The 22,914-nt window shown below is 39.0% G+C and overlaps 1 protein-coding gene across 3 annotated transcripts; it reads right to left on the reverse strand.

The window, feature by feature from the left end:
* Nucleotides 1-1,929: 1,929 nt before the first annotated feature.
* On the reverse strand, nt 1,930-20,985 carry LOC121318274 (calcyphosin-like protein). Of its 3 annotated transcripts, XM_041254789.1 has the most exons (6): nt 20,902-20,985; nt 14,425-14,568; nt 9,060-9,237; nt 7,543-7,752; nt 3,731-3,857; nt 1,983-2,070 (listed from the first exon to the last, which is right to left on the reverse strand). In XM_041254789.1, the coding sequence occupies exons 2-5, from the start codon at nt 14,559-14,561 to the stop codon at nt 3,753-3,755; spliced, it is 630 nt and encodes a 209-aa protein (XP_041110723.1). In that variant the 5' UTR covers nt 14,562-14,568; nt 20,902-20,985; the 3' UTR covers nt 1,983-2,070; nt 3,731-3,752. The 3 variants fall into 3 exon arrangements, with proteins under 3 accessions (XP_041110730.1, XP_041110714.1, XP_041110723.1); XM_041254796.1 differs by lacking the exon at nt 3,731-3,857 and having other exon boundaries at nt 1,930-2,070; XM_041254780.1 differs by having other exon boundaries at nt 1,980-3,857.
* Between the last annotated feature and the right edge of the window lie 1,929 nt (nt 20,986-22,914).

Raw genomic sequence — 22,914 nt, forward strand, 5'->3', positions numbered from 1 at the left:
ACAATGCTGTCCAAAATTATTTTTTTGAAGAAAATGTTTATGTTCCTCATAGGTCATATTCGTAATTTTTTTTTTTTTTTTTTTAAATCAAGACAAATTACTATATTAATAACCTTCTCCTTTAATGTAAGTTTTGTGTCGGCACATCACAACAAATATTAACATCTGTACAACACTTTTTTTTTTTTTTTTTTTTTTTTTAAACAATGTAGGCTGAAGGAATTGGAATTATAAACATAAATATTCACTGATTTTGGGACTGTACAACGCTAAAGCTGCACAAAGAAAAATATAAAGTTGCTGCAGATATGAAAGAAAACATGTTTTCTTTTCTCATTTGTGCCTGACTGCTACTGTTTTCTTGTAATTCAATTTTATATCCATGCATTGCATAATAACTACCACATAAGAGTACTAGACTGAAATAAAATAAATATTTTCATGGCTTGACCTCAATCAAATCTTTGTCTTTATAGACAATAGAGCACAAAATGATCAAATCATCCTGTGGCTCAATTGGAGGAATCCCTTCAGAAGTTCTGTAATAAACAGCTTTCGAAAGTCCTACAACAGAAGTAAGCTATTCTTGTCGACTGGTTTAATAGGTATACGGAAATTAGTAATTGCTTACAACAAGATCAGTAGTTTAAATAACAAAAAAAAGAAACTGGAAGATCAGGGCTGTCTACCCCTTTTTCTCTAATTAATGATAAACCTTAAATCTTTTACATTTTCTCATCAAACCACTAAGGAAACGTGTTTATGGCACATACAAAGCCATCATCTGTTGCTTGTATATGGTTTGTAATATGCTGGTTTCAGTCCTTTATTATCAGTAACTTGAACTAGCTCACCAAAGGTACTGTAACATTAGGCAGCCCAAGCCTAATGGCAATAGTGATCTGTGAAACCAGCCATATAAGAGTCAGCAAATGATTTGAGAAAAATGTAGAGCTCCAAAAACTACAAAAGGATCAGTGGCTCTGAGAAGGCTGTCCACACCCACCTTATGCTAATAAAACACATTAAGAAAATAAAGAGGGCTAGAAAAAGTAAACACCTAGAAAAGGAACTACAGCTATGGCCAAAGGTTTTGCATCACCCTACAGAATTAACTAATTTTGCTTCATAAAGTCAAATGAACCCTGCTGAGTAATGTTACATTAACATATTGAATTACATACCACATTACATATACTTAACCAATAACTGACAAAAATTTAAACACCAGTAGAGTTGTGCTTTGTTTCTAAGTGCTTCCCAGAAAGCAACCAGGGTTCAAATGAGAACGACATGAAAATAGAGATATGGGTCTGGGGAAAAAATAAAAATAAATAAATAAATAAATAAATGGACTGCTTTCAAATTGGACAGACTTGAAATAAAAAAATAATAATAAATAAATTTACCTCAAAAAGTTGTGTTTTTTTTATTTTAATCCAAGGGAGCAAAGCTTTTGCTTCATGGACTTGCTTTGGACACAGTAGAGATGTTAATCTGCACAAAATTGCTGTTAACATGACCAGAGAATGTCAGCAGAGTAAGATTGGAAGACATGCCTTGCACCTGACTAGCTTTTATGCATCCAGATTTCATTATGCAGCCACACTGTGAGCACTCTCATCCACACACTGAAAAGCCTGAAAAAGGGAACAGCAAAGGGGATGTTCTGTTGAACACATGGACTGTCATCTCCAGGCTTGTTCTGCTAAAACATATCCTTCATAAAGTTCAATGTGATGTTCAGGTCCAGATATCCAATAGAATGTTTTTTTTTTTTTTTTTTTTTTTTTTTTTACTGTACTCATGTTTGAAGACATAAAATTAAATATATATATATATATATATATATATATATATATATATATATATATATATATATATATATATATTTTTTTTTTTTTTTTTTTAATTGAATACATTTGTCTCTCTGCCCAAATGCAAGTCCAGGTAAACTTAAGCCTCAAATCATAGTTTCCATGCATTCTTCATCATCACAATAAAATAGACATCGTTGTCAATAGAGGCACTGACTCCAGAGTAATAATTTAGAAATTCGTCTTTGGTAACCTGCACCAGGATAAAAAATAGGGGGAAAAAAGCAGTTATTATAATTTGCATGTGAAGACAATGCAAATGGATACAACATTCCAGAGTTTACTTCAATATCAGCATGACAGCACTCCACGTCAAAGCAAATTGAAATATGTGTTCACTATTGCATGTGCACTGAATACAATACATGTAGACATATAATAAGGGTTTTATTTTCATTATTACGAAACCTGTATTTAAAAACAGTCTTGAATAATTTTATCATACAAATGCTACTTAATCCTGGGCTGTCTGACGGCTCTTGAGCCATATGCTGTACAGCTCAATGAGCAACAAAATATCTCTTGATTTATAAGTTAATATCTCTTTTTAGGCTGTCATTGGCACTGTCAAAATCCAAAACAAATAGTAAAGCAGTGTTTTACTCTGGAATAAAAATGAAGCTAGTACTTATTCAGCTTTTAAGTTTTAGTAACCTAAAAATATTGAAAGTTACAGTCATATATTCTGCTGTATTTTGCCGGGACCTCACTAACAATGAGGTTGGTCTGTGAGTTATCATCCAGGTACACTGAGAGAATGAATACATAATACATAAACTTGGGATGAAACTGAATCAAGCACAAGTAGGGCGGCGATAATTTCTTATTGTTGTTTTATGATTGGTTCAATTTAGAAGGCCTGTCCCTAAATTGGAAAACTTCACTTTAGGATGCCTTGGTTTTATGTGAGACCCATTTAAAAACCTGTACATATGTGTAGAACTTCACTCCACCACTGAAAGGGGGAAGTTTTTGTTTTCATTTGTGGATTTTTGTTGCTGATATTCACATAAAACCAAGAATTGAACTGCAATACGTGTATAGATTGTTAGTGTAGAGACACAGTAATCCTTTCAAAGGCACAGATATAGCAAGATAATTCCAGTAAACAGTACCTAATATGTATTGCCATCACTTGTAAACGTGTATTTGATTTTTAGTGGAGAAATGTATTGCTATTTCAACACTACACCTCTACTTCAAGGCTGGGCCACACACAAGAATGCAGCCAACGTTGATAGCATGTGAGTCAGAGGAAAGCAGTGACCGGTTACTGGGAAGGCAAGCTTTTTTTACATTCTCTATATATATGTTCTCATTTATATATAAGTAAACATTCTGAAGCAAGTCATCTATTACCTGTCAGTAACCTGTTGTTGCTTTCCCTATGATATGTTTTCAATGTCAACTGCGGGCCTCCATGTAACTGCCATGAAATTACAATTCAAAAAATGAAATACACATCAACCATAGTGTGTGTGTCTTAATCCCATTCTTAATTTTAGGCTTCAGAAAGACTTTTGTAAAAACACACAAAAAAATATATGTATATATCTTATTTAAGCTTGAATGGGATTACTGCCTCCTAAATTCAGAAGAAAACCTACAAATATCAGCAGTGTTATAATTGAGGACAATTGATTACTGGATTAATGAATAATTTAGAAAAAAGATTCTACGGTTGGTTAGTAACACACTTGTATGCTAGTTCTACGTCTTTCCAACAATGAAGAAAACAACTGGAAAGGTTTTGTGTTGAATCTCTGTGAATTAGGAAGGAATCTCACAAGCATGCAATTAGTGTTGTAGTGTTTATATTCCTGAATGCAGGTGGCTGGATGGAGGTTAGTTACCCTAAAATGCACATGTTGCATATTAGTTTAGTTTCCAGGCATTTTTCATCATGATGACAAAGTAGACATCAGTGTCAATCGAGGCGCTGACTCCAGCATAGTAGTTTAGGAACTCCTCTTTAGTAACCTAGTAGTAAAAGCAGTCACATAACAAATAAAGCAGTTACACACATGCAGGGAATAATAAGACACAGCAGCTTTCAGCAGTCCTAAAAGAAACATTGTTTTAGTATAAACAAAAACAGAATATATATAATTCAAGAATATGTTGATAGATTATAGATTAAAATGTACATTTGCTCCCTGCAAAATGAATTCCTGTGTACATCTGACTGACTGTAACTGTAATCAGAGCACATGAACTCAGTACATGAAGTGATTAGGTAGCAGTTTATTTTATTTTTAAAATCTTTGTGTTGCATTTGAAAAATCTATGTATCCAAATTCTTTATTAAAGTTGTTCCTGTTGATAATAAAAAAGAAATGTTTTTTAAATCCTTGGTTAACTTAACACCCACAACTGCCATTTCTGTGTTATATCAGCCAGTCTGATTGATTGCAGCCCACTGAATGGAAGAGTAAAAGGATTGTCATCCCATAGGTGCCACCAGGTAAATACTAACTACTAGCTTTTGCAGCAGGATGGTATCTCCAGATAAGTTAATGCACAAAGCCAACATACCTGCCATCTGATTATACTTCAGAAAGTTTCATTGAATGGGTTGATAACAATCAGATCAGGTATAATTGGAATCATTTTAAGTCAATAAAAACATTACGCCAAATATACACTTAACACCAATCTGCAGTGATTTCTGCTGAAGGTTGGTTTGTACCCGGTTAGCTAAAAGGAAAATGATCTTCTCCAGATTATGTTGAGGTGTTTTAACACTGTTAACACAAGAGACAAATGAATGTGAAATAAATCGGTTATGTGGAAGTGTAGAGAGAACTGAAAACAGAAGATTTAATATCCTTGCAAAAAATACCAATGTTTGTTATTTGGAGACATTTTATGAAGGGCCCAGTTTTTCTACTGCTATCGCCAACAACAGCACTCTTAATAGGATCCTGAAGAAGACAAAAGGGCCCGTGCAATACACAACACGTTACAATGACAACTAATGAAGGGTACGTTATTGATACCGAGTTTCAAATTAAAATAAAAACATCATTTTAAAGAAGAATTGGGGGTGGGGTGGGGATTAGGACTTGGAACTGGAACTGGAATTGAAACAGAAATTGGGAATTGATTTTAAAAAGGAAATTGAATTGAAAAAAGGGAATTGAACCCCAACCCTGGTGGGAGGACCAAGGGTATGAGTCATTTCTTTAAACAGAGAGTGGGGGAGAGGGTATGGAAAACTAGCATGTTTGAGGCAGAATCCCTTGGATCCTTTAAGGCCCAGCTCAACAAAGTTCTGAGTTCAATTAGCTAGCTACTAGATGGGCCAAATGGCCTCCCTGTTCTTATTTATGTTTTTATGTTGCCATTTTAATTAAGGCTCTCACAGCATCTAGTAGAGTTCTTAGAACCACACATTCATGTATTCAACATCATATATGAAGTAATATGACATGAAATACAGCCACAAAATTAAGGATTGTTTGTTAATTCTCCATGCTCGAGCATCGCTTTTTCGCCTTTCCAGCAGAGTTGCCAGGTCAGATCAGAAAAATACGCCCAAACGACCTTCAAAACAAGCCCAACCCACTTCGGGGGGGGGGGGGGGGGGGGGTGATGGCGGATTACAAGCCTACAACTACAATGCTCTGTGTTTTATAAACTAATAACTTTTAACACTCAGCAAAAGAGAGGTTGTTCAACTACATATATTACAGTGATGTCATATTAAAAGTAAACACTACTTTGTTACTATTATCTATATGAAAACTTTAATTACATATTGCACCTTTTTTATACCAATAAGAAACCATTGCCAACTTGCAAAGCATGAAACACTAAAAACCCTGCATACTCCGGTCTCCTCGCTGTCTTCAGGCCTCAATGCTTCTGCTGCCTCTCTGAGGTAGATATTTGCGTTGAAACGCTGTAACATGATTTGGCTCCGGACAAAAGCTCTGCAGCAAATCCCCAGTGTCCTTAAACCACAACGGACTTGCCGTGTGCTGGACAGAGACTCGTTACCCATCATTTTCCTGTGCTTGGACTTCACTATGTTCATCTGAGAAAACATTCATTTTCACATCAGCATTGCTTTAGAGGCATGGCCAGTAGGCAGAGTGAACAGGGCTAGTTCTTTACAGCCCTGTTCACCACTAGCATCTGTGAAGTCGTCAACTTTCACCCAGAACTCTGCTGCATTTTTGTTTATTGCTGGAAGTTGATGTCTTGACACTAAGCATCCATGATGCCTAAGTCACCTTAAACATCCTCAGCATGGAGACAGACGTGAGAGAAGATTTGGCCTGTGAGAGAATAACTGATGAACTAAATGCTGACACTGATTTCCAGATATTAATATTTGCTGAAAGTCTTAATTGTAATTGTTTAGCTGCTTCTAAAACAAAGCCTCAGCATCTACTTTCAGTTTTGTTTCCTGTGCATTATCAAGGTTTGCATCTGCCAAAGGCAGCACTAAAAGCGTCGAACATGGAGGGTGCAATAAAGTTGTTTATCAATGCTGTACATTTTGTACGATGCACATTCACATCTTTCTCAAAACATGATCCACCAAGCTCTTCCAGGTGATCAAGAGAACTAACTGCTGTGTAGAAAGCAATGTAACAGGCCAGTTTAAGCTCTGTTTGGAGCATGGTTGTAGAAGATTAAAACACAGTAAATCCAGTATCTGCTAGACGCATTAACAAAAACAGTGGTGCATTTTTATTGTTTGTCTGTGCTCATGTGCTGAACAAGGTCAGTCTGGTGTGGACGTATTTCACATTTACAGTATCTGCAGGCGGCTTTGCTGCTGTCTCCTGTAACTGGTTTAATCCAATCTTGGTTCTTCTCTTGCTCCCACTCCTTACAACACATTCAACTGTCCTTAGCCCACTTATTAAGAGGCATGTTAGAAACTGAAATAGCCTTAGATTATGATAAAACAAGCAACCATTTTGAAAACAAGCCCAAACAACTTCACTTCTAATATAATACAGAGACGTGGCAACACTACCTTCAAGTAAGAAAAAAAACAAGAAAACAGGTTAGCGAGTCAATAGAAAATAGATGGCCATTGTGTGAAGCACAAGCAGCAGCACAAGCAGCAGCACAGCAACGCTTTACTCTCTCGTCACTCAGCTGCTTCACACCAAAAACAAGCGTCCCTGGCAATGGACTCTAAATGCTACTAACAGCCTGCATTTGAGAGCAGAATTTTTTTTTTTACTTTCACAACAGCCCCAGCACAAATTAAGCACTGCCTCCAAGGTAATATTTTCCTGTATAAAAAAAGGTCCAGGTTAAAAAAAAAATCTTAAACAGGAAAATTCTGTATGTTTGTGAGAGAAAGATTGTTACATGAAATCTTCTATGTTTATTTGTTTTTTCTTATTTTGCTTATTTCATCTGCTACATTAACCTATGCTGACAAAGTGCTAATTAGTTTATACGGTAATAATTAACATTATATACTTTAGATAAACACATGATGTAGTCAACCTGAAAAAAAATAAAATAATTTGGTTTAATTAGTCCCAGTTCTGATGACATGTTCACTTAGATCATGTCCAGTAGTGCCTGGTCTCCAATCACCCTGCTGCAAATCAAAGTTGTTTTGCCAATACGAGAAAGTAATGCAGCAATGTCAGAAAAGTTGTGTTTTCTTTTATGTTTTAAAACAACATACCTTTCCGTCTTTATCATAAGGAGAATCAAAGTTATCAAGGAAAGTCCTGAAAACCTGATCCTCCGTCCACTCTCCATTTTGATATTTGGGGTGATACTTTGCATTGTAAACTCCTCGCAGGTCTTCAATCGTTATCACCCCATCACCTGTCCTGTCAAGTTTTCGAAAAGCTTGCATGATGACTTCTTTTCTTGTATTGGACATGGGAGGCTACAGAAAATGATCACATATACTGTATTATTCAGATTTTCCAGTTCTCTTTCCATTATGTTGAACCTATATTTTTAAGCTTCTGCTAATTTGCTGTCAGTTATGCATGGATGGACTCATGGAACTGACTGGTGTATCACACAGAATTAATGGATTACTTCATATGCTATACATTTTCCTTAAAAAATCATTTCTCTACTTTTGTGTTTGTTCTATATGATACTCCTCAAAGCTAATTGTGGAGAACTGAGGCGCAAAAGCTTATCAGTGTTGCACAAGATTTGGTGCACAATGCTTCATCTATGGTGCTTCAGTGCACAGCACAACGCTGATATGCTTCCCTACCTTACTTCCCCGCAATCAGACTTGAGGAATCTTTAAGAAGCCATGTTTGCTGGAACTGTTAGTAAATATTGCAAATCATGACCTAAGCAAACACAGTAATGGAGATTAATACAGAGCACACATAACAGGTAAGAAATTAAATATATTACAAAAATTAAAAGGATATTAAGTATTTGTTATGCCCCTCTCAAACACATAACCATGCTTTTCCGCTTCTCTTCTCTTTTTGTCTGACTTTTACCAGTTAGAAATACATGCAATTGTATCTTCAATATCACAGAGAAGGTAAACAAAAAAAGGAAGTGGTGGGGGCTGTTGGTGGTGTTATGAAGGTGTGTATTATGTTCATTGTTTTTAGTAATCTAAATTGAACAACAGAACAGGCCTACAAAAAGTGTGTTGTTTGTTTATATAAATAATTGGCGTGAGTTTGATGTTTTATAATGCTTACATATTACATTTTTAAGCAGGAAGGGTGGGATGTGATTAAAAATGCAATCAACAATTTATAAAATAAAAAACTGCAACGTGTCTTGCCTAAATGAGTATTACCTGTAACTATTCTCAAGGTGTTATAAAATTGGTTGTGTGCTGGTACACTTACAAGCATAATTTAGTAAACAGGAAGCAAAAAGTACAGAGCATGTTGTTTTTTTTTGTTTTGTTTTGTTTTTTTTCCGGCATTACTGGCAGTCAGTAGTGAGTCTTTGTTTTTGTGTTTTTTTCTCTTTATCAAACTTTTAGCAAACTCTTTAACAGTAATGTGAGATTTTATTCGCAAAGAAACTGCTCAGGTACATACAGTATATACAATAGCAAACAATACTAATTTTACAGTGATATACAATAAACACACACATTACTTTATAGGTTTAATCTATACTAATATTTCCTGCTGTTGCTACTGCACATACAAAAAAAAAAGCATAAAAAAACTATTGAAATGGTGATTCAATATTTACCCTTAACGTAAGGAGGAATTCATCAAAGTCTATCATTCCGTTTCCGTCTCTATCAAACTGTCTGAAAAGCTCCATTGCATCTTCCTTCTCTATCACCACTCCATAATCGTTTAAGCCTTTCAGGAACTCTTTGAAATCAAGTGTTCTGTTGTTATCATCATCCATTATCTTGAAAATCCTGAAAAAAGATATACAAGCACCCTATGAACAACATGTCAAGCCACAACTTGTGGTTTGTTTGTCTGCGAGGCCCCATTGTGGATCTATTCTGCCATAACATCTTCCTTCACTGTGTCTGACAGATTACCATAGTAAACGATCTTAAAGCTCAATTGATGAAAATGTGCATTTAAAAATAAATAAATACAGGGTTAGAAACTCACAGTCCTACACCCAGTCCTGGGTTTTCCAACTACCATTAATTATGTATATTATTCAAATGATTCAGTAGCCATGAGTTTCAACAACCACTGTTAAACATATTGTTCTTCCTCCTATATTTGCATGCAGCTTCTAATAGTCAACGTACAGATGCAGGTGAGGCTTATTCAAGTGCAATCAGTTCAGAGTGGATGTAGCAGGGGCCTACTTGCTCAAACTCCTAGCACCTGTTGATTATACCCAAACAAGGGTAGTTCTGAAACCCACTACTTGGTGCAGGGCAAGCAGAAATTTCAAATCCTGTATATACCGGTATATATATATAACTTCCCAATGATTTCGGTATGGGCTGTCAAGGGAAAGTGTGTTTATAAAGTTTTATTCTGTGAAAACAAACAGTGGAAGTACTTATAGGCTTTTGATGCCATGGTAACTACACTCACTTATTTCTATTTTAAATCTATGGCTGTGTTTGTGAAGTCATTTACCACACAGTTAATGGTGTAACTATCTATTCCTATTCCTTTCTATTTAAACTTTCAGTCATCATTGTATTAAGTCTACTGATCTGTTTATTTTCCTTTATTCCTCTGTAATGCACATTATCTCATTTTATTTCTTCTAAAACTACAAATTGTACGTCATTCATGTTGTGTTCATTTTTTGTAAAGTGTTGAACTGTTGGTTAATGTACTTTTTTTATTTCTTATGTTTGACAGGTGATTCTGTATTCTTTTAGATAACATTGTACCTGTCTCACTCTCCTATGTATTTTATTGTGTTGCATTTTTGGCAAAATATACCACAAACAAGGTTGCTAGTTTTGCATGAAGGGTTTCTTAAAACTAAATATTTTTTTTCTCTATTTGCAAAATCACTTTTATCTTTACAAATACATTTGCATACTTCACATGTGCTCTTACAGGGTTTAATGTCCTTTACTGTGTCTATGATCCGTTAATGTTTACTGTAGACCAAAATGTCAGTGAAATTTGCATACTTTCTAAAAACCACTACCGCTGCTTTTGAAAATTCTTTCATTTTTTTTTTTTTTTTTTTAATTATGAAGTATAGGTAAATGCTTCCAAACAATTTTTGAAATATTGGGTAATAATTTAGATTGTGTAATTATTAATGGCATTCTTTAAACCTGTTCTAATTTATTATACTCAAGTAGTTAATTTCTATTGAGTTTGTCAACTTCAATTCTCTCTCAGTAATCCGTCTACATAGCCACTTTGTTTAAGGTTTATTTTTAATTCATTTCTCTGTTTTTCGTTGCCATTTTCAACAGAACAGATTATTTTATCCTTATACCCAGTCCTTTAGAAATGGCTCTTTTTGTATGGCTAGTATGTGAAGATGACACATGTAGGTACTGATGCATATCAGTAGGTTTTGGGTAAAGATCTGCTTCAATAGATCCATGATCAAGTTTAAACAAGAATTACATTTCAGATTTTGTCTACCGTAGATCCACTGAAATGTTAGGGTGGATATTATGTGCTACTTTATGAAACTGGAAAACAGATTCTTCTCCATGTGTCCATATTCCAAATATGTAATCCACATATTTTATGTATTCTAAAGGTTTATTGTCTAGTTAACCCAATAACATTTCATCCCATTTACCTATATGCGTGCTTGTGAATGCATACCATCATTCTGCTTGTAACTTTTATATCCAAACATGAAATAACTATTTTCTAAAACTATCTTGATCATATTTAATATTTCATTCCTAGGAACACTCGGGTACAGAAATTTTACATCCATGCAAAATAAAATAGTATTCTGTGGAAGTTTAACCTTTGTTCTGTTAATTATTTTCACAAATTGTGTTGCTAGGTACACTTTCAACATGTGGCTGCAGCAACGTCTCAGCTATTTACATAATAACATTTGCTGGGTTATCAATTGTGCTAACAATCATCCGCATTGGGTGTTTACCTTTGTGCATTTATGGATTACCTCTAACCAAACTTGTTCTTGGATTTTGTGGGAGCATGCAATTTGTTTAATTATTTTGATATAAATCAATGTTCATACAATCTGTCTGCTAAAATTCTTACTTTTCTTTATTATGTTATTAGTTTTTACTTCTTCATGTATTTATATTTTGCAATTCATTCTCTCCTGCTTTCATATAATCAACTTTGTTCCTTATTACAAATATTTTCCTTATTATCATCCTCTGTTAATTCCTTCCGTGCTAGATAAAACTAAATACTATTTTATTCAAAATAAAAACAAAATGTACAGCTTGATTTAAACTCAAATTAAGTATCGATCGAACTCCTATTTAAATGTATATTAGCAATGTCACCATTATCCCTGTCACCCTCTGCTTGTGTGGAAAATATTCTTGGCTTGTTTTCATGCAGATTTTTTGTGCTTCGCAGATATATCGAATGCAGTGTTGTAGATGAAAAGCTGCTTCCTACGTATTGCACTTTCTGTGCTGTAGTTCAAACTCACTCCAATGGCATACCTGCCACCAGACCATGTGACGTACAGCACAGGAACCAAGATGCATATTTCCATATCTTGATTAAAAAGAAGAAGAAAAAAGTGAAAAGATTTTAATCACAACAAAGTGATCATATGCAAGGTTTAGGTTAGGGTTAGTTAATAAGAATTATTAAATACTAGCTGAAGTGCCCAGCGTTGCCCAGGGAAATTCAATATTTCAACATTTCATGCATGACAAATTGGGGAACGGTAGCCTTATGGTTTCCTATACAGTGCCATGAAAAAGTATTTGCCCCTGTCTAATTTTCTGCATTTTTGCACATTTTTCACATTTAATTTAGTCAGATCTTTTTATGGGTTGTAGTAGTATATAGAGGGAGTCCGAGAGAAAAAATGACACCAAAGTTTGGTGCTTCTTTCATTTGTTTGGTGTGCAAGATAATCAAACATGCAATCTTCGGATGTGAAAAAGTTATTGCCCCCCCTAGTTAACTCAACCCAATTAAAAGGATAACTAGGGTCTGCTGCTTGAATACTTTGGTTAACAATCAGGTCTGATTTGGGCCAGTCCTGCACAATATAAATCTGACTAACTTTGGCCCTTACCATCAGAGTGAAGTTGTCAGCACACAGGTTCTAGAGGCACATCATGCCACGATCAAAAGAAATTCCTGAAGACCTCTGGAAAAAAAAGTTGTTGATGCCTATCAGTCTGGAAAGGGTTACAAAGCCATTTCTAAGGTTCTGGGGCTCCATCAAACCACAGTCAGAGCCATATTGTCCAAATGGAGAAAGTTTGGGACAGTAGTGAATCGTCCCAGGAGTGGCCGTCCTGCCAAAATCTCTCCAAGAGCAAGGTGTAAAATCATCCAGGAAGTCACAAAGAACCCTAGAACAACATCCAGGGATCTGCAGGCCTCTCTCACCTCGACTAATGTCAGTGTTCATGACTCCACCATCAGAAAAACACTGGGCAAAAATGGGATTCATGGCAGAGTAGCAAGGCGGAAACCACTGCTCACGAAGAAGAATATGAATGCTCGTCTCAAGTTTCCCAAAAAGCACTTGGATGATCCTCAAGAGTTCTGGAACAATGTTCTATGGACATATGAGTCAAAACTTTTTTGGCCAACATGGGCCCTGTTATGTCTGGCGAAAACCAAACACTGCATTCCACAGTAAGAACTTCACACCAACGGTCAAGCATGGTGGTGATAGTGTCCTGATTTGGGAATGCTTTGCTGCATCAGGACCTGGAAGACTTGCCATAATTGAAGGAACCTTGAATTCTGCTATGTATCAGAGAATTCTACAGGAGAATGTCAGGCCATCCGTCCGTGAGCTGAAACTGAAGCGCAGCTGGGTCATGCAGCAAGACAATGATCCGAAACAAACAAGCAAGTCTACATCAGAATGGTTGAAGAAAAGAAATTTTAAGTTTTTGAATGGCCTAGTCAAAGTACAGACCCTAAACCCCATTGAGATGTTGTGGCAGGACCTGAAACAAGCAGTTTATGCTCGAAAACCCACAAATGTCACCGAGTTGAAACAGTTCTGCATGAAGGAGTGGGCCAAAATTCCTTCACGGCGCTGTAAGAGACTGATCAATAACTACAGGAAGTGTTTGGTTGCAGTTATTGCTGCTGAAGGTGGCGTAACCAGTTATTGAGTCTAAGGGGGCGATTACTTTTTCACACGGGGGAATTTTGTGTTGCATAACTTTCTTTAATAAATAAATGAAATAATTATCAAAATGTTGTGTTATTTGTTCATTCAGGGTCCCTTTTACCTAATATTAGATTTTGGCTGAAGATCTGATAACATTCAGTGTCAGAAATATGCAAAAATGCAAAATATCAGAGAGGGGGCAAATATTTTTTCATGGCACTATAAGTTACCGATGTTGGATGTCGCCCAATGCGCTCAGATGTCTTTCCCTTTCTTTAATTTTTTTTTTTTTTTTTGGTTTTTGCCATTTTTTAATTTTTTTAAAATTTTTGTTCTTTTAATTTACTTATTTACTTTTTGTTTTATGGGTTTCTTTAACTTGAGATATATGGCTACTGCAGTGAACCAGAAATTGGGTTATCCCATATATATATATATATATATATTATATATATATATATATCTCTATAGATATATATATATATATATATCTATATATATAAATCATTGGGATAAAGACCAAGTATATATATATATATATATATATATATATATATATATAGAGAATATATATATCTATATATATATATATATATATATATATATAATTTTTACTACCATTAGTGAGGAAAACTATGTAAGAAACAAGCATTCGTAAGGAAGACTGTCAAGTTCAAAAGAATTCTTACATGAAAAGCTAATGTCACATTGCAATTGATCAAACATGTTGTTTTTATTTATTTTTTTTATATTTAAACCCCTAAAACCGACATTGTGCTTCAAAAACAACACAAAAAAAACAAACAACAATAAAATAAAAACATATTGCAGATTTCTTTAATACCTGCCAAGTCCTTTGATGCCAGATGATCCCCGTGATAAGCACTGCAGTCGTAGTTTCTCAATAGGGTCTGAGCATTGTGAGAGTTGCTTTTTGGCATTTATAGACATTTCTCGATCGTGTCTTGCTGTACCAGCCATTATGGTCCTACAAAAAAAAAGGTCCCTTAAAAACACGTAAAGCTGTACAATGGCAACAGATGTTATGTACTTGTTTTACTTAAATAGAAACAATTAGTTATTTTCTTAAAAACAAGCAAATTCCTCCCCAGTGGCGGAGAAAGAGGAAGATGGGCCCCGGTGCAGGACCTTCTTATGGGCCCCCCTCCAAAACATTAATTTAACCCTTATTTATAAACATCAAACACACCAAATCAAGTGTTCAATATTGAGCTATATTTAATTGTCTAAATGTTAGCATGTATGAATCAGTATGTAATAAGAATGATTTATACTCACCTACTTTAACTGTATTTTGCATACATCTTTACATCCAACACTACACTATTATTTAATCATACACAAACAGGTTTAATCACCAATCCTACCAGGATTCCCCAATTCTGCGATCACAGAAATGATTACAGAATTCATAATTCCGCACAGGCATGGATGGAATTCCATCAACTCCACAGATTGGTTCACGTGGAACAGGGATATCACCCTAGGCAAAAATGCAGAGTTTGGTCGCATGGAGACTCTAGACCAGGGTTATGGTAATAACCTAACATTCCCTTTCAATTTGAATGACAACCATTACCAAATGGGAAAGCTGTACCAAAGCTGTCGTGGCTCCAGATTACCGACAGTACAGCCCCACAGCGATAGCAACAGAGCCCACACACCTAAGAGCATGCCGCCTACAAGACTCTAGAGCCCAGAGAAGGTCTTGTTCAGTTTGTCACATCAAGGCGATAAAAACGCACAAATTTCTGACTACCTGTCCATGTAGCAGCATTGCATAACTCATCTAAGGAGGCGCCATGAAGGAAAGCCCACGAAGCTGTCTGGCCCCTGGTAGAATGGGCCGTAATGTCCCCCAGTAACGGAGAATCCGTCTGTTCATACGCCAAGCGTATCGCATCTGTCATCCAGTGCACTAGACGTTGCTTCGATAGGGCCTGATCTCTTAAGCGGGACCCATAGCAGACAAACAGCTGTATCCTATCCAAATAACAGTGCAGAGCCCAAACTGGGCAGAGCGTGTGTTGTCTACGGTCCTCCTCTGACTCGTGCAGGAGAGGTCTGAAAGTTTCCAAAACCACTGATTGGTTAATATGGAATGAGGATACCACCTTTGGCAAAAAAGGAAGGATTTGTTCTTAATGTTACCCGGAGGTTCTCGCGCAGCGGGAGCTGCCACGGCTGATCCGACAACATGTTGGACAGGAGAGCAAACCAGGGGCGTCTCGGCCATCTGGGTGCAACCAACAAAACCTGTGCTCTCTCCACCCTGATCCTCTCTAGTGTCAGGGGTAATAATGGTAGCGGAGAGAACGCATACAATAGCCCCTGTGGCCAGGGGTGAGCTAGTGCATCTACTCCCAGTGGGCCCCCGTCTCTCTCCATGGAGAACCACAGGGGGCAATGAGTGGACTGGTCTGTGGCAAAGAGGTCGACTCATGCCAGTCGAAACCTTTCCCAAATCTGCTTCACCACTTGAGGATGCAGCCTCCACTCCGAGCTGTCTGGAGCTCTTCTGGACAGGAGGTCTGCTGCTTTGTTGTCCACAACGGGGAGGTGAACTGCCCTGATGTTTCTGTGCATCCAGGACAGGAGTCTGTTCTCTGCGTGGTGAAGGCCTGGCGAGCGCAGGCCGCCTTGGTGGTTTATGTAGGCTACCACGTGAAACGGGACGTGAAAGTAGGCATCTTGCAGGTCGATCGATCTGAACCAGTCGCCCAGTTTGATGCACTGGATGATACGCTGTGCTGTCAACATGTTGAACTTCCTCTATTTGAGGACAAGTTGAGGACCCCGAGGTCCATAATTGGTCTGAAACCGCTGTCCCTTTTGAGCATACCAAGCATAAAGCGTTCTTCCTTTGAAGATTGGCGATCTCCTGTTGAAGCAGTATCGCCCTCGCTGGTTCGACGGTGGTGGGGAGCACACCCTTGAAGGGTGGCGGACCTATGCGGAATTGTAAAGCTTATCCGTCTCTCATTGTCGATATTACCCAGGACTCCTGGGTGCAGCCTTGCCATGGGTTGTTGCCGTTGGTCAGTCTGGTTGTAGGGTGGTTTGGTGGCAGTCGGGTCCCCTCAGGGGCAGTCTCCCTTGGGCTTGGGAGGGAGTGGGTCTTTCTTAGGCCCTGGCCTCGGTCTCCAGTCGGAGAACCGGTTACCCCTGGCCTGCAGTGGTCCCCTGCTGCTGGCCCTGCTTCTGCCTCTGCCTGCTTGTCTATTCTGTGGTAGAGGGCGATGTTCAGACCCTTTCACCCCAGCAGGCTGCCCATGCCACCTTGGGCACTGATGGTAAGCCAGAAGGTGCGAAAACTTGGAGGCGACCTCTGTGGCCTTGTGGGACCTCTCAAGGCTTACACCAATGGTCGCCCCAAAAGTCTGCCCCGGTGTAATGGGGGCGTCCAGTAGCATCACCTTCTCGGTCGCCACGACATTGGCTTGTGTCAGTCACAAATGCTGGCGGGCAGCCACCAGCGACCTCCCTGATGTCTGACCTAACTCCCATATTAGGTCAGTCATCGCCTTAGCCACTGCCTGGAGCTCCCCGGTGTCTGCTTGTGTAGTTCTCTCCTGCAGCCTCTCTGCCAACTGATTCTGGTAGAGCCAGTATGGCCATGGCATTTGCTGCTCGGGCCGACAGCGCTGCCGATGCGTAAGCTTTTTAGAGCATCGCATCTGTCGTTCTGCAAGGCTTGGACAGGCAGGCTGGGTCCTTATCCCCCTTGGTGAAGGCGGAACCTTGCAGCAAAACCTGACCGTGTCCCCGATAGTGGGGAATATGCCTAGGCCCACTTCTTAGGCTCCTGCAGTAAGAAGCAGAGACTCTGCTGTTCTGGAGGCTGAGGGTGCAGACACTGGGTTGCTCCAGGAGCAGCGCACCAGTTCCAGGAAGTCCTGGCATAAGGGGAGAGCATGCTATGGGTGCCCTTTCTGTTGGCGGAAGCGGTTCCCCTTTCCCTCTTATTCTGCTGGCCAGGGAACGTCCGTGTCTGCAGCTGCACGCTGCATTAGGGCCCGGAACTCTTACCTCTGCGACACGTGTGGCAAGAGCGTTGAGGAGCTTCCCACCGTGGCCTGCCCGATGGACGTGGCTGGGTCGAAGACGTCCGATCTGGATGTGGACATGGACAGATCGTCTGGGCTAGGGGGTCTAGGCAGAGGGGATCGGGAACGAGACTGGGGGCTGGGGCTGCCCTGAGATTTCAACAGGGTCTCCAGAATGGTCTGCTGAGCCCTTATAGTCTCTGCCAGCTCCACAAGGCGCCGCTCGGCCAAGCTTGGGCGCCTTCGAGGCAACTGTGACAGTGAACGTCTGCGCCTGCGTGGAGAAGGGGAGCGGTGCTTGAGCGACGACCACCTGTCCCTTGGGGAAGGGGAGCGGCGCCTGCGCGGTGACCGCCTGTCCCCTGGTGAGCATCCACTCGAGTGGTACTTGCGTACCATCTCGCCTCCTATGAGAGACGTCTGCGCCTCTGTACCAGTGGTGGGGTATGGGAGGGTGACCTAGATGAGCATGCGAGCTCCCTGGTCACTGTAGCAGGGGGGGTCCTGGATGACCTCTGCGGAGGCTCTCAGACCACTGATCTCATTCTCCCCTGGTTGGAGGAGAGAGACTCTGCTGGGGATACGATTGCTCTCCATCGCTTAGTTCTCCTCAAGAACTTCTGGCATGGAGAGCAGTCCAACTCACCTGCCAGTGCCTTGGCCGCGTGTTCTGGCCCTAGGCACCTGGTGTAGGACTGATGTTCGTCCTGCCTGGGCAGCTTAGCTGAGCAAAGGTCACACTGGTGGAAGCCAGATGAAGACCCAGTCGACTGCACTGACATGTTTGCAGTTGTTGTTGTTGTTGTTGTTTTGTTTTTTTTAAACTGCTGTGCTCAATGAGCAGCCTGCAGACACGTTTTTAAAACAATTCACCAGTGCCGAATCAGTCGGTGCCGGGATCGACGTCAAGGTGAGTGCTGTCGGTGCCGAGGCCAGTATTGAGAAGCGAGCGGTCGGTGCCGAGTCGATTGGCGCGAGGTCGATGCTGACATGTAGCACGGTCTGTGCTGGGCTGTAGATGGCCTCGAAGCTTTTCCCCGCTGTTGAATCAATCGGTATCGGGATTGGCGTCGAAAAGAGTGTGGTTGGCGCCAGGAGGTCGGTGCCTAGTCAAACGGCGCGAGGTTGATGCCGACGTGTAGCGCGGTCGGAGTCAGGCTGTAGACGGCCTCGAAGAGGTTCGCCGGTGTCAAATCAATCGGTGCCGGAAACAGCACCGAGAAAAGTGCTGACGAGACAGTCGGTGCTGAGTGGACCTGTTCCAAGGTCGGTGCCGATGATAGGCACAGTCGGGCCGAGCAGTAGGCAGCGCTGAAGATGTTTACACTGGTGCATTCATTTTACCGTGAATTATTCCTTAATTTGCAGATAAATCAAATAAATTAGCCAAATTAGATACGTAAAAAGCAAAAGCAATGAACAACCTGTCTCAGATGTGCTACTGTGAGGACGTCCCTCTTCAACAGGAGGTGGGCGGGACTTCCCCCTCACAGCAGGGCCCTGATAGTGCAGCTTTTGTATATTTGCTCAGAGAGTGACGGTCACACAGAGGCTCTTCCCATTCGGTAATGGTTGTCATTAGAATTGAAAGGGAACAAAATAGTTATACTCAATCCCGATCAGAGGCTGAAAGCAAAAGAGACTGAGCTTCCTACGCTCTGCATAGTTATTCAGCACCCAAGGGGCCGTGCGCTGACATCAGAGCTACGGAGGCCTAAAGGCAGCTTCTATATTAAGCTCAGCATAATCCTACCACCTGACCGCGATACTCATTAGTTGATGGCTATTTTCTAACTGAAAGAGAACTGCAAATGTCTGTGCTGAATAGCACCCTAAAACCTTCCATGAAGACGTGCCTCATACCAGTCTCCAGGGGAAAAAAAACAGCGATACCTGCTGAAATTAGGGAGGATAGAATCTGAATTACTGGCACCATACACTGGTAGCTACAGTGATACAAATGTGTAACAACTGCATCATTGTTCAAAAATAAATAAATAAATCTAAACTTTCGAACCCCTCCGGGGTCCTCTGAGTACGCAGGCCGAGTGCAGCTGCACTTGCTATTGCTCCACCACTGTTCCTCCCCAGTGAATATGAAATGGATACTGTTTTTTTTTCTTTTTTAATTAATGTTTATTGAGTACATGCAGTACACAGCAAATGTAATGGCATTTCATCAGACTGAACCACTATATACACAAGAGTTAAAAAAAAGAATACCTTGTAAATACAGTATAATCGTAAATCTCGAAAAACTACTCACTTCTAAATCTTTTTTAGTCATTTTTGTATTACTTTAGTATAAATATATGTTAATTTGGATTCATATGTTGTTTTTTTCTGACTTTATGTGAATGAAAAGACACATATTTGCCCATTTCCCATTGGAAATAGTGATAATTTGAAATATCACTGTCCTGGTCACAAAAGCAAAGTTTGTGGGGAATAACAGCCATTTTCTATACTTTTGAGGCATAAGCAATTAGGAAATAACACTTACTACCCAGGAACAAAAAAAATAATAATAATTTGTTACACGGTGTTATCCTCTCCAAACAAAGTAGGTGTGAACGGGCACTATATATATTCCTATGAGCTTAACATGCAGCCTGCAGCACTCAGTATTCCCAGGTGGTCTCCCATCCAAGTACTAACCAAGCCCAATATTGCTGTGCTTAAGCACTGCATGGTAAGTTCGATTTGAAGAGCTTTTTGCCGTCAAAGATGTTGCCGAGGGGTCACTACAAGGAAGTAGCTCCTCTTGACCCCCAAAGGGCACTAATAGTGCTACATTACTGTAAATACAGAATAAGAATACATTTGAACAGTCTTTACTGCTCAAATTGGTTTCCCGTCCATAGCTTTCAACCAGGATATAGTGATATGATCTTTGCATAAAACAGATAAATAAACGTAAATTACAGGTGATTTTTACATCGTTTTATGAACATTTACACACTTTTCTTTCCTTTTTTTAAGTCCCACATTTACTACACAAGTCCTGTTTTACCAGTGTCACGTATAATCTTAATATATAAGGTAAACTTCCAAAATAATATTTAATAATAACTTACTAAGCAGTATTCTGACATTGTATGTATTAGCACCTTACCTATGGTACTAGTATTAATCAACAAATTGCGATTAAAATTCAAGTTGAGACTTAAATAAAATAACCATTATATCAAAGTTAAAGTTTAAATTAAGTTTGAATGAAATAAACGCGTTTTTAATTGCAAGTAAAGTTTTACCTTTTTTGTAACCTGAAACCTGCAACCACAGACGCTTCGTTCCAAACTCCTACAACCTACTGTGGCAGCAAAGGGCCCTCCCGTAGCCTCAGGGGTCGCCTTGGTAACATACACAGAAACCAAATGTGTTTTGTGTGATTGGTGTACCAGACGCTGAGAAAAAAACTTTTATGAACGTAGCGCACACAGTAGCATATTCAGTTGTTATTGGCTTCCACGCTTCATTGTTTCCAAGGAAACGCACAGAGCAAGGAATGTAGATACGTGTGTTTAAATTTTAACACAAGGAAGCTGGTAAAACACTAGGAAACGTGTTCTTTTTAATGAGATTTTCAATCAACTCTGCTCCAATGCATTTTACAAAGCATGTTAGGCTATAGTTACGAGAATGTATGGAAATCAAAACTGAGAAAAAATAAAACGACGTAATTATGCATATAAACACATTGATCTATCGACTAAATTGGTATAGCTCATCAGCAAACTTTCTTTTTGGTTCATATTCTCAAAGAAATGCAATACAGATAAGGCGTACAGGTATGCAGCCAGTCAAGCCTAGGCAACATAACCAAGAAAAACAAATAATGTACGCATCAAGCAAGCATCTGCAGAGATAAAAGGTCATAGTTACTTTCCCGTTTAAAAAGAAAAACACGTTATTTTCCGATTTTATCTTATATTAAACCGTGCTTAAATAAACTAATAAATACTATAAATACTTTCAAAAATAGTTGAAACGGGTTTCAGAAAGTGCAAACCTCACTTAATCAAACAGTCCTTAACAAAACCTGTATAAACAGCCCTAAAATTTGACATTGCAGATTAGGTCTTCAAATACAATTATTTCTACTGACAAACTGCCTTGGTGTTGGTTCTACTAGCAAGACTGCTGATCAACAAAATGGGGACGGACAGAGGCAGGCAATCATAGTTGGGGATACAATTTTAAGGCATATGGACAGCAAGTTTTGCTAAAGGGACCCAGTTAACAAGAGTGGTAAAAAGGGCTGGCACAGAACCAGCAGTGATTGTCCATATGTGAGTTGGAGCTCAGTGGTACTGAGGTTTAAAGAGAGCAAGGAAGGAGGCTTAGCAGAATAATTGGTTTACATATATGGTTAGATAATGAATGCAGACATAAGAGTTTTGGGGTTCATAGATAACTGGACGAAATGCAAGCTTGTCAGAAAAAAAAAAAAATGTCTTGCACCTTAATGATAGGGGAGCAAGTGTTCTGGCAGAAAGAACCCTTAGGGAGACTAGAAAGGATTTAAACTAAGCAGAAAGGAAAGCCGCCCACGCAACATTTGATAGGCTGCACAAAAAATGTCAGTTTATCAGCTGAGATGATTATTGGTTGTTAGTTGCTTTGGAAATTAATTATAATTACTGGTTACTTAGTAAAGCTCAGCCACACAGCATTTGACAGGCTACACAAAACCTGGCAATAAGCGGGTTTGTGAGATGATATTAAGAGAGGTCATTTCTCAAAGAACCTATGGTGCATGGAGAGTGGTTTTGTATATTGAGCGAGCTGATATAAAACTGGTTCATCTGTATTTTGTATTAGTATGCTAATTCGTTGTTTTATTTCAAGTGGTGCAAACTTTGCACTGGAGCAAATGCTGTTTTGGTTTTGAATGGATTTGAATGAATGAATCTGCTTTGCTTAGTGTTAAATACCGAGAAACCCCAAACTTGTTGTATACTGCTTCAGTGCAATGGGATTGGAATGCAAATCCTATCTTTTGTTTTTTTTTTTTTTTTTTTTTTTAATGGGTAGATTGTTGTACATGTAAATATTAGACAGCCCCAAAATAGTTGGGCAGTGTAAATATATAGCCTATATTTTTATTTTACCGTATTGTACTTTTACAGAGGGCATGGGCAGTATTTACTGTAAATAGGCAGTTAATTAAAAAAGTGGGGACTGTATGTTACCGTTACTGCCGCTATTGAGAAATTATGGTAACTACATTATTTTTCTGTGCAAGGTCTGTTTATGTCAAAATG

The sequence above is a fragment of the Polyodon spathula genome, chromosome 1, assembly GCF_017654505.1.
Source record: "Polyodon spathula isolate WHYD16114869_AA chromosome 1, ASM1765450v1, whole genome shotgun sequence".
Classification (NCBI taxonomy): domain Eukaryota; kingdom Metazoa; phylum Chordata; class Actinopteri; order Acipenseriformes; family Polyodontidae; genus Polyodon; species Polyodon spathula.

Coding starts and splice junctions, on each gene's coding strand:
- LOC121318274 (XM_041254780.1), bottom strand. CDS start 14,561: ATGGCTGGTACAGCAAGACACGATCGAGAAATGTCTATAAATGCCAAA. Junction 7,753..9,059: donor AATTCCTCCTTACGTTAAGG/GTAAATATTGAA, acceptor CATTTTCTGTAG/CCTCCCATGTCCAATACAAG. Junction 3,858..7,542: donor CTTATGATAAAGACGGAAAG/GTATGTTGTTTT, acceptor TTTTACTACTAG/GTTACTAAAGAGGAGTTCCT.